Below are 12741 nucleotides of genomic sequence, written 5' to 3'. Positions count from 1 at the left end.
TTATTAAAGCCAATGATAAACTGAAATAGGTGTGAATAGAAGGCCAGGGACAAAGGGCCAACACCTAGTTTTTATCTTTCTAAATGTTCTGCATGGTGTGCTGGGTATATTTTAAGAACAGCACCATTTCGGAACCAAATGTACAAATAGACGAGTGTTGCACCTTTGGTGTTGCTGGTGTTGCTGTGCCACAGTTGCAGCAGAGGTACATGTGCCCACATGGGGCAGGGTGTGCTCTTGGAAGCGCTTGGCTGAACATAGAAGCCGAAAGCCATGTAAGAAGGGGTGGGTGCGGAGGTTACACTCCGTTAGCAGAGTGGCCCTGCTTCTCACCGCCTTCACTGCACAACTTATGTCCGATGCAGGTGGCACATCTTATTTTAGAGTTTATCAAATCCACGTAAATTGATTGTGGGACTTTCCTTTGCACAGTTGTGGCTTCTTTGTGGGTAGTGGGTAATCTTTGTAATCAAGACTTGTTTATTTTTAGTCGGTTGGTCGGCGACGTTTAGATTTCTTCTTTTCTATCCTACCGGCATAATCCCAAGATGTGTTTTTTTTCATATTCATCATAAGCAAGATTCCTTACAACATGTTTTCTTGTGTAACCGTGTGTGGAAGGAGGAACCTTGATCTTGTTAGAATATTGGTTTTGCTCTTTGTTTCAATATAATGCCGCATTCCCTGAAGATTCTGTGGCTGCCGGCTTTGTAGAATGACGTTTGTGTGACTTGTTCATGTATACACCGCGTGTACACTTGCTTGTGTGTCTGTGTGTGTGTGTGTGTGTCTCTGTGTGTGTGTGTCTGTGTGTGTGTGTGTGTGTGTCTGTGTGTGTGTGTCTGTGTGTGTGTGTGTGTGTGTGTGTGTGTGTGTGTGTGTGTCTGTGTGTGTGTGTGTGTGTGTGTGTGTGTGTGTGTGTGTGTGTGTGTGTGTGTGTGTGTGTGTGTGTGTGTGTGTGTGTGTGTGTGTGTGTGTGTGTGTGTGTGTGCTGTGTGTGTGTGTGTGCGTGTGTGTGTGTGTCTGTGTGTGTGTGTCTGCGTGTGTGTGTGTGTGTGTGTGTGTGTGTGTGTGTGTCTGTGTGTGTGTGTGTGTCTGTGTGTGTGCGTGTGTGTGTGTGTGTCTGTGTGTGTCTGTGTGTGTGTGTCTGTGTGTGTCTGTGTGTCTGTGTGTGTGTGTGTGTGTGTGTGTGTGTGTGTCTGTGTGCGTGTGTGTGTGTCTGCGTGTGTGTGTGTGTGTGTGTGTCTGTGTGTGTCTGTGTGTGTGTGTGTGTGTGTGTGTGTCTGTGTGCGTGTGTGTGTGTCTGCGTGTGTGTGTGTCTGTGTGTGTGTGTAAGTGGATAGGCTCGGGGATATTAATCAGTGGGCAGATTCTTAAATTAATTCTATTCCTCTTGTATGCCCTTCCGTGTGTAAATTGTCATTCAATAGAAAGGTGAAGAGAAAATGAACCTTCCAAATTACAATCATAAAGTGATGCCCTTCCTGCTCACACTCTCCATTGGCTTGCAGGCTGTTAATAAGATATTGGAACAGAATTTGGCCCATCAAGTCTACTCCACCATTCAATCATGGCAGATCTATCATTCCCGCTTAACCCCATTCTCCTGCCTTCTCCCTATAACCCCTGACACTCGTACTAATCGAGAATCTATGTATCTTTGTCCGAAAATTATTTATTGGCTTGGCCTCCGCAGCCTTCTGTGACAATGAATTCTACAGATTCACCACCCTTTGACATAGAAACATAGAAACTTAGAAAATAGGTGCAGGAGTAGGCCAGTTGGCCCTTCGAGCCTGCACCATTCGCCATTCAATATGATCATGGCTGATCATCCAACTCAGTATCCCGTACCTGCCTTCTCTCCATACCCCTGATCCCTTTAACCACAAGGGCCACATCTAACTCCCTCTTAAATGGGATTTAATTATATGGCTAGGACCTCTGCTCCTAGACTTTCCCGCTAGTGGAAACATCCCCTCCACATCCCCTCCACATACTCTCTAGAATTTAGGAGATTGAGAGGGGATCTTATAGAAACTTACAAAATTCTTAAGGGGTTGGACAGGCTAGATGCAGGAAGATTGTTCCCGATGTTGGGGAAGTCCAGGACAAGGGGTCACAGCTTAAGGATAAGGGGGAAATCCTTTAGAACCGAGATGAGAAGAACTTTTTTCACACAGAGAGTGGTGAATCTCTGGAACTCTCTGCCACAGAGGGTAGTTGAGGCCAGTTCATTGGCTATATTTAAGAGGGAGTTAGATGTGGCCCTTGTGGCCAAGGGGATCAGAGGGTATGGAGAGAAGGCAGGTACGGGATACTGAGTTGGATGATCAGCCATGATCATATTGAATGGCGGTGCAGGCTCGAAGGGCCGAATGGCCTACTCCTGCACCTAATTTCTATGTTTCTATGTTTCTATCCACTCTATCCAGGTCTTTCACTATGCGATTCACTGAGGCTGAAGATCTGTGGACTGCTAAAGCATTTGTACCTTCGTGAATCACCGCAGTACAGTGGGTAGGACTATGCTTTGAGAAGAGGGGAAACATTTATTACTTTCGACAGTAGTGCATCAAATTAGCAAAGTAAAATGAATCGCAGTGTGCCACTTGATAAGCCAGTTTGTATTTGAGTCCAGCATAACACAGAGCCCCTGGTTTTGATTCCTGTTGAAAAGAATTACAACTGTTTCAAGCACCAGAAGCCAAGGAGAAGCAAAGCACTGGTTGGGGTGAGAGTTGAGGCTCCCTGCTAAGTGTAGTTGGTGGATGTCACTTCATTGACTGCATTTACAGGAATAATTGAATGTGTTGCGTTCGTTCAACCCAGAACCAGCGATGTGTTAAGTGAGATGCTTGGCTTTGGGTTCAGCAATAAGCTGCGGTCCAAGACCCCTCTATAGTAGTCAGTTCTGAGGTTACCTACCCGACTTTCAGAGTTTGTCACATCTTGCTGCTGTTGAATTGCTTGTTGACATTTCAGGAAACGGTGTCATTATCTTGAGACAAAGAGCTAAACAAAAATATCGCAGCAAGGCCACGATGCCCCCTGCCACCTACCTGCCACCATACTTAGTTACACGAGCAATCACACTGAACACAATCTTGCTGGAAATAAATCTGGAAAAAGTTGCACCTTGCAAGGTTACTGTTGTGGGCGATGTAATCTCAGCTGACAAGGTGCCATTTAAATGTAAATATTGAATACAAGGAAGCAAGATTTACTTCACATGTGTTTTGGGGCTCGTCTTTGTATTGCATTTATTAACTCCAACTGAGTGTAAGTTTCATCGGGAGCTTTGTTGCAAATCAAGATTCAAGATACCGAGTTGATGTGGACAAGCTTTTCCCTTTGAGAATAGGGAAGATTCAAACAAGAGGACATGACTTCAGAATTAAGGGACAGAAGTTTAGGGGTAATATGAGGGGGAACTTCTTTACGCAGAGAGTGGTGGCGGTGTGGAATGAGCTCCCAGTGGAAGTGGTGGAGGCAGGTTCATTGGTATCATTTAAAAATATATTGGATAGGCATATGGATGAGAAGGGAATGGAGGGTTATGGTACGAGTGCAGGCAGGTGGGACTAAGGGGAAAAAAATTTGTTCGGCATGGACTTGTAGGGCCGAGATGGCCTGTTTCCGTGCTGTAATTGTTATATGGTTATATGGTTATATGATTCAAGAGAGTTTATTGTCATGTGTCCCTGATAGGACAATGAAATTCCTGCTTTGCTTCAGCACAACAGAACATATTCGGCATGAATACAGAACAGATCAGTGTGTTCGTATACCATTATATAAATATATACACACATGAATAAATAAACTGATATAAACAGATAATGGGCTATTAATGTTCAGAGTTTTGCCCGAGCCAAGTTTAATAGCCTGATGGCTGTGGGGAAGTAGCTATTCCTGAACTATATCTGATTTCAATTCTGTGCCCTTAAACCAAGACACTGCTGCTACTGACAGTCAAAAAGATAGTGTTGTCTTGGGAGATGCTGACCTGCTGTGTCCCCAGATACAAGTGGTTAAGGGTGTGACATGCTGCATTGAAATGCTTGAGAGTGGAGTGATTTCAGCAGTGGAAGAATATATATTTGGTTTCCACACCACCTCAATAACAGAACTGAAGTGCTAACTCTGTAAATTTTAAAGGAGATGCGTGGGGCAGGTTTTTTCACACAGAATGATGGGTGTCAGGAACGCACTGGTGTGTGTGTGGTGGAGGCAGATACGAATGTAGCATTTAGGAGGCTTTTAGACAGGCATGTGGATATACAGGGAGTGGAGGGATATGGATCATGTGTAGTCATGGGTTATTTTGGCATTGCCCAGCCATGATCACATTGAATGGTGGTGCTGGCTCCAAGGGCCGAATGGCCTACTCCTGCACCTATTGTCTATTAGGTTTCGGCACAGACATTGTGGGCCAAGCCACTTGTTGTTGTGATGTTCTCTTATATGTTCTATGTTAAAATACAGAGCTATCATTGTATTCCAGAGCTGTTAGAATCGTGGAGCTGTATAGCACATTAACAGGCCCTTCGGTCCATCTTGTCCATGCAAGTCATCAAGGATTTTTTTCCTCCACTTCCCATGATCATAAGAGGCACCTAAATTGAAAAGTTTTCACATGAGACGGCCACATTCTGTCAGCTATTCTCTGGAAATCCCCACCCCACCTAGCCGCTCTGTTGAAGGGCCTTCACCATAAGGACTGAGGAATCCAGCATTAACAAGACTTGTGTTATCAGTGCCAACCTGTCAGTGACGGCCACATACTAACGGGCCTGTCCCACTTAGGCGATTTTTTGGGCGACTACAGGCGACTGGCGTAAATTTTTCAACACGTTGAAAATCTTTCAGCGACACTGTCGACAATTTATGGGGGGTGAATTCCGTTAAAACTAGTCCCTGGCAGTTGCCTAAAGAGTTGCCTAAAGGACCTGTCCCAGTCATCATCACTGGAGTTATTACAGTGTGTAAATCAGAAATATGAATGGTTTAATTGGAATTATTGTTAATCTGAATGTTTTGTTCCATTTCTTGTTGCTGACATGCAGGATGCGAAAGCGAGATGCCGGGAGCGCTCCTAACCTTGGAGACAGAGTTCCCTACGTAATCATCAGTGCTGCAAAAGGAGCGGCAGCCTACATGAAGTCGGAGGTAGCCACGTTTTCAGTTTGCTTGCAAATTTGGTCTTGCGTTGTTCTTGTACTTGTTCTGGGACGGCACGGTGGCGCAGCGGTAGAGTTGCTACCTTACAGCGCAGACCCGGGTTTGATCCCGACTACGGGTGCTGTCTGTACGGTGTTTGCATGTTCTCCCCATCACCTGCGTGGGTTTTCTCCGGTTTCCTCCCACACTCCAACGATGTACAGATTTGTCCCGTGTGTGTAGGAGAGTGCTGGTGTAAGGTGTGTGTGGACTCAGTGCGCTGAAGGCTCTGTTTCCACACTGTATCTCTAAACTAAACTGACAGGTGACACTAATTGCACATTCTAGTTTTTTTTTAAACAACACGTTTTTCTACTCTCTACCATCTATTTTTCCACTTTTTCCCCTTTCTATTGCTTTCTTTTTCTTGTTCTGCTTACTTCTTTCTTATAACATAAAACTAGAGGTTGTAGATAGAATGGATTACGGTATTACATAGTTGGCACCTAAAATTAGGTGCCACTGTATTGTTTTGTGCTGTATTAACTTCTAATAAAATAAACAAAAAAAAACACAAAAAAAGAAAAACAAATTGCTGGAGTAACTCAGCAGGTCAGGCATCACCTCTAGACCACGTGGAGAGGCGACGTTTTGGGTTGGGACCCTTCTTCAGACTGTAGCGGTGAGAGGAGGCTGGAAGAGAGAAGCTTTCTTCCCCAACACTGCAATCAGTGTGAACAAGGGTCCTGACCCAAAACGCCATCTAACCGTGTTCTCCACAGATGCTGCCTGACCCGCTGAGTTACTCCAGCACTCTGTGAAACGTCACCTATCCATGTTCTCCACAGATGCTGCCTGACCCGCTGAGTTACTCCAGCACTTTGTGAAACGTCACCTATCCATGTTCTCCACAGATGCTGCCTGACCCGCTGAGTTACTCCAGCACTCTGTGAAACGTCACCTATCCATGTTCTCCACAGATGCTGCCGGCCCTGCTGTGTTAACCCAGCATGTTGTGCCAATTTTTGCAAACAAGCATCTGCAGTTCCTAGTTGTTCAAGAAGGAACTGCAGATGCTGGAAGATCTAAGGAACACAAAAATGCTGGAGAAACTCAGTGGGTGCAGCAGCATCTATGGAGCGAAGGAAATAGGCAACGTTTCGGGCCGAAACCCTTCTTCAGACTGATCCTAGTTTCTGCCTATACCAGTTCCTCTGTAACCTGATCTCGATGAACCTGCCTATTGTAACATCACAACATGTATTATAACAGAAGAGAAGCCAGGATTTTAATCTGTGATAGAAACAAATTGTCCATTAATTTATAATTTTCATGACTTCCGCACATTCTACAGCACCTTAAATAATATATATTTTTTAAGCTGCAAATGGTGAAAATCCAAAGAACAGAAAATGTTGGCAGGGTGCAGCATTTCTCCATGGAAGAGATGGTGAATGTTTCAAATCAAGGCCACCGAGTGGCAGCTTTGAAAGTGGTGAAGGAAGTGTGACGTTTGCAGAGGGGGTGAGAGGGATGGGTTGGACAGAGAGGATATTTGTGAAAGAAGGAGGCAGACAAAAACATTTGTGCATCTTAGAGCTTGCTCTTGTGTGAAATGTGCAGGGGAATGGCAGCAACAAGCTCCCACAGATAGTGACAACCAGATCCTGTTTTTTCAGCAGCTATAGAAGAGGGATGTGTTTGCCAGTCAGTGTGCAGGTGAAAGATTTGTATCTTACTGCTCTTCCCCCTCAGTGGCAGCAGGACCCTCAACAGTAAGGTTTAAGGTTCTTTAGGATGCTCAGAGGTTGTGAGAAGCGATAGATAAAATACATTCTTTTTCTACTGTTATCAAGTCATGTATTTGCTAACATGATAACGCAATGAGGGTGGAAGGTGCTGATTAAGTAACTTAGAATTATTGCTGCATCTTCTGCAACCGGTGCGCATTACAACACAGTGCGCGAGTTGGCAGAGTAGACGCAGGGTTGTATACCCAGCCTGCCCTATGACAATACACTTATATCCGAGAGAAACACGTAGGTTTAAGGTGAAGGGGAAAAGATTTAATAGGAATCTGAGGGGTAACTTTTTCAGGCAAAGGGTGGTGGGTGTGTGGAACAAGCTGATTTTGTTGCATTTCATTGTCTCTGTACTGTACACTGACAATGACAATTAAAATTGAATCTGAATCTGACAATAGACAATAGGTGCAGGAGTAGGCCATTCAGCCCTTCGAGCCAGCACCGCCATTCAATGTGATCATGACTGATCATCCCCAATCAGTACCCCGTTCCTGCCTTCTCCCAATATCCCCTGACTCCACTATCTTTAAGAGCCCTATCTAGCTCTCTCTTGAAATTTGCATCCAGAGAACCACCACTTATAACCTTGTGTTCCAGAACCTCACCCTATGGAACCCTGACGTAACTTAGCAACCTTAGGAGAGCGTGTTATATGGGAAAGGAAAATAAAACAAATTAATTATGATTTTCCATCTATCACAGCCTCCCTCACGCCTTCCCACAAACAGGAAAATTTTTAATCAATTTGAAAAAAAAAAAAATAATTTTCACCCTTCTTCTTGCATATGGCATGCACAGCCTAAAGTTGTAGAACAACTTGTTCTATTTGATCTTATTTGATTCTGCACGGTGGGTTGATTGCATTCGTCGAAACAGGGCGGACCACATGAAGGTTGCCCCTTATAATTTTGTACATCTTAATAAGGTCAATTGTATTTTTGCTTTCTGCATATTACTCAGTTAGCATAAATTTATTCCTGTTTCTGATTCTACATTTTTTAAGCGAAAATAGGGGTGGGAGATTGTGGTTCGCCCTGTTTCAACGAATGCAATCAACCTGACGAGCAGAATCAAATAAGATCAAACAGAACAAGTTGGCTTACAACTTTAGGCTGCACACGCCATACGCAAGAAGAAGAAGAGTGAAAATTATTTTTTTTTTTTAAATTGATTAAAGATTTGCATTAGTGATAGATGGAAATCATATTACATTTCTGTTTTATTTTCCTTTCCCATATAACACGTTCAAGTCAAGTCAAGTCAAGTTTTATTTGTCACATACACATACGAGATGTGCAGTGAAATGAAAGTGGCAATGCTCGCGGACTTTTGTGCAAAAGACAAACAACAAAACAACCAAACAAATTATAAACACAATCATAACACACATGTTCTCCTGTTATGTCAGGATTCCATAAGGTACATAGGTCTGAGGAAGGGTCTCGACCCGAAACATCACCCATTAGGTCTCTCCAGAGATGCTGCCTGTCCTGTTGAGTTACTCCAGCATTTTGTGTCTAATATTCGGTGTAAACCAGCATCTGCAGTTCCTTCTTACACATTCAAAAGGTACCAGCTGTTGTCATGGAGTTAACTCGTGTCTGAATATTAGCTGTGAGGATTTAACTATAGAGGGCATCAGACAATCCTCAACTCTTCAAGATGAGCAGAAATTGATGGATGTTAGTACCATGAGTCAGTTTCTACTTCCTACCACATGATGCTCTGGAGATTGGGTAAATAGTAGATCCTTTCCCATGGGGAGAAGCCGGGTTAGATTTGCTGCTTACTGCTGTCTGTAGATTCGACAATAGGTATAAAATCAGGAATGCAGAAAGCCAATGGCATTCCTAACTTTCCCCTGTCTATCCTGACACAGCCGCATTCGGCAAAAGTCCTAGTGGCATTCAGGGTGAGAGCGGGAGGGTTTGTAGTGAATGGCCGGTTCTTGTGTGAGTGATTTCGGGAATCGTCCACTTGTGGTAACAGGCATGTCGTGCTTGGGGAAGTGAGCCTTTCAGCACTTGTTCTCCTTTTTCAGTTTTGTGAAAGTGTTTCCTTATTTTGCTAACATGTTCAATTGATCGCTTAACTTCCCCAGCTCAGAGAGAAAGTTCAGTGGTTTTCATGCCCTGTGTGGTATCAGGTGTTATGTTCCCTTATCTTACAACAGTGTGGCATTGAGGCCTACCTGCATTGCAAAGCCTAGTCAGGTGCAGGTTCTGCAACTACTGAGCAAGCCCATAACGGAACCGTCTTTCATTATCTACAGCCATTAACCCTAATACCTGTTTTTTTTAAATCCCTATTTTTGATTTAGTTCCCTAAATTTGAGGTGTTTTGTTGGGAATAAATAAAGAGAAATTGGTTTCTGAGGCAGTGGGAGCTGGTGATTAATAACCACATCATATAGATTTAATGTCATATTTCCTCTGGTATTTTAGCTAATTGTAATTTTTTTTAATGTAATAAATGATCTGCAATGCATTTGAAGTAGCTTGGGTTATAACTCTGAAAAGGGATTTGGATAACAGAAACTTAAACTTGTTAAATTTGAGGAAAGAATGCAACAGAGAGACACATTGACTAGTTCTTTTAAAGGGCTGTCACAGCACGATGGGATGAATGGCATCGTCTCTTCTGTCTGGTTGTTGGACTTTTCATGTATTCCTGGTCATAAATGATAGGCCATTCAGCCCATCAAGTTTATGTCGCCATTCAATCACGGCTGATCTATCTCTCCCTGCTAACCCTGCCCTCCTGCCTCCTACCCATACCCCTGACACTCTCAAGAGTTACACAGAGTGATTCACTCCTCATCATCGTGTCACCACGTCCCACTCTCACTTCCTAAAACAGTTACTCTGCAGCTTTGCGAGCCTGCCAGACAGAAGTTGTGTAGGAAAGACCTGCAGATGCTGGTTTAAATCGAAGATAGACACAATATGCTGGAGTAGCTCAGCAGGACAGGCCGCATCTCTGGAGAGAAGGAATGGGTGACGTTTTGGGTTGAGATCCTTCTTCAGACTGATGTCGGGAGTGGGCGGGACAGAGATAGAAGACAGCAAGACAGGAGGGAGAACTGGGAAGGGGGAAGGGATGAAGAGAGAGGGAAAGCAAGGGCTATTTGAAGTTGGAGAAGTCAATGTTCATACCGCTGGGGTGTAAGCTGCCCAAGTGAAATACGAGGTGCTGTTCCTCCAATTAGTGCTGGGCCTCACTCTGACAATAGAGTGCTGGCTATATTGACAACAGCAAGTATCGAGATGACACAAACCTCTATTATGTAGAGCTTTAACAGCCCGAATATGGGCTTGTTCCTAAAAACGCCTCTTGAAGAATGTGTGCAGATCTTTCCCTTGCCCCATATCCATGTAGCAAGGAAAATCTCAAAAAGAGAAAAACCAGTTCAACTATTCTCATTTGTGGAGGCACATTCATATTTTTTTCTCCGCTCAAAATGTTTCCTTTAAAAAGTCAGCAATCCCTAGTTTCTCTCTGTATATCTGTTTCTTTTAATATCTTCTATAACATTTAGCAGGATGCTCCTTCGGAAAGTACCCTGACGTAGTTTTAGTTTGAAAGCCTTCCCTACTCCAGACGTTAGCCATTTGCGCTATGTCTGCTGTATCCTTGACTCACAGGGAACAATCTGCCAGAGGAAGTGGTGAAGGCAAGTACAGTGACACTATGTCATTGGGCAGGTACATGGATATGAAAGCTTTGAAGGGATATGGACCCCATTGCAGGCAAATGGGACCAGCGCAGAAGAGACACAGACGAGTTGTACAAAGGACCTGTTTCCATGCTTCACTTAACATAGACACAGAATGCTGGAGTAACTCAGCAGGACAGGGAGCATCTCTGGAGAGAACATTTCAGGCCGAGGACCTTCACTTGTCTACTATGGACCAATGGATAATATTTGCTAGATTTCTTGCTTCCTCTTCTATGGGACATTCTTTTCAATGCAAAAGATAGATTTTTTAAAATATTTAAATATTTATACTATTAAAATTTCATTTAATTCATTGCAGTACCGTTATTTCTTTCTTTCTATCTTTCTCTCCCTCCCTCTCTGTAGGATCCGATCTATGTTCTGGAGAACAATATTCCGATTGACACGCAGTATTATTTGGAGCAACAGCTTGCAAAACCTCTCTTGAGAATCTTTGAGCCCATCCTGGGAGAAGCCAAAGCTGAGGCTGTGCTTTTGAGTGAGTGATTTTTAACCAGACTGTTGAAGTGACCATCTCAGGTGTAGGCAGTATTAATGCCAATGGTGGTTTTATTTGACGTTTGTCTTTCGGGGGTGTCTGATGGCACTGGGCCTCTACTCTATTTTTCTCTGTTTCTACTCGCTGAAGTTTAGAAGGATGAGTGGGGGGGACCTCATTGAAACTTACCGAATAGTGGAAGTCCTGGATAGAGTGGATGTGGAGACGATGTTTCCACTAGTGGGAGAGTCTAGGACCAGAGGGCACAGACTCAGAATTAAAGGACGTTCCTTTTGGAAGGAGATGAGGAGGAATTTCTTTCGCCAGAGGGTGGTGAATCTGGGGAATTCATTGCCACAGACGGCGGTGGAGGCCAAGTCAATGATTTTTTTAAGATGGCAATTAAGTGATTCTTGATTAGTGCAGGTGTCGTGGGTTATGGGGAGCAGGCAGGAGAATGAGGTTGAGGGAGAGATAGATCAGCCATGATTGAATGGCGGAGTAGACGATGGGCCGAATGGCCTAATTCTGCTCCTATCATTTACGAACTTATGATGTGCTTTCAATGCATAATTACTGGGACTACAGTGACAAGTGTATCCCATTAGCTGAGAGCAATGAAACATCAATATATTTCAACTGCAGAATAGTTGAATAGTCTACCACATGCATTCTTATTTTGATTGTCACCTCCAGCTGGGCTTCTGAAACGAAGGGCCTGCTTCCACGTTGTATAACTCACTCTATGACCCAGACACCTTAGCATTGAGTGGGTGCAAGCTGCTGGAGTAAATCAGCATGTCAGGGAGCAGGTCCGGGTAGGTGACATCTCAGGGTCTAGTGCCTCCTTCAGACTGATTGTGGAGGGGGGGGGGGGGGGGGGGAGGGGAGGGGGGAAGAGAGGAAGTGCAGGACAAAGGTGATGGGTGGTTACAGGGTGAGGTTTTTTGATAGGGCCCTGTACAACTGCAGAAGGACCTTTTTGCTCCTATACTCAATTATTTGTTACTTGTTTCCCAACCGTGGAAGGAGGCTGGAGGGACCAGACTGGACAGATAACATGAGGAATATATTTAAAGGAATCAGCTTCAAGTGAAACCATATCAAAGTAGGATTTAATTTGAAACAGGCTAGTTGTGGTTCCGTTTGCTGAACCTTTAAAGGTATTAATTTCACTTTTTGTTTGTTTTTTGTAGAGGGAGAGCACACAAGATGCAAAACTGTGCTGACGTCAAAGGTGGGAGGTCTTATGGCCTTTGCAAAGAAAAGAATCACATGTATAGGATGCAAAGCTGTTTTGAATGATGGCGGTAAGGGTCAAAAACAACGACGACTGATTTATAAATAACACTGAAGTTTTGGTTCCTCTGAGACGTGTTAAATGCACTTTAGAGGTTGGGCAAGAAGTTCCTTTGTTTTGAGGAGGGTGTTGAACGGCCCCCAGGGGAAGGGATAAAGAACTATGGCAGGTGAGGGCAGTCGTGGACTCGATGGGCCGAAGGGCCAGTTTCCATGGTATCCCTCATGGCTGATCATCCACAATCAGTACCCCGTTC

General features: G+C 44.0%; 1 protein-coding gene across 1 annotated transcript in view; it reads left to right on the top strand.

Moving 5' to 3' along the window:
* Positions 1 to 12741, top strand: part of pold1 (polymerase (DNA directed), delta 1, catalytic subunit) — a 97728-nt gene that overhangs the window by 66896 nt on the left and 18091 nt on the right. The window contains 3 exon segments of the mRNA XM_055663422.1: positions 5070 to 5172; positions 11053 to 11185; positions 12382 to 12495. Of these exon segments, the coding sequence (XP_055519397.1) occupies positions 5070 to 5172; positions 11053 to 11185; positions 12382 to 12495 (350 nt within the window).

This window comes from Leucoraja erinacea, chromosome 37 (assembly GCF_028641065.1).
Source record: "Leucoraja erinacea ecotype New England chromosome 37, Leri_hhj_1, whole genome shotgun sequence".
NCBI lineage: Eukaryota > Metazoa > Chordata > Chondrichthyes > Rajiformes > Rajidae > Leucoraja > Leucoraja erinaceus.
The sequence above is the reverse complement of the archived record's forward strand: the minus strand, read 5'-3'. Positions and strand labels throughout refer to the sequence as shown.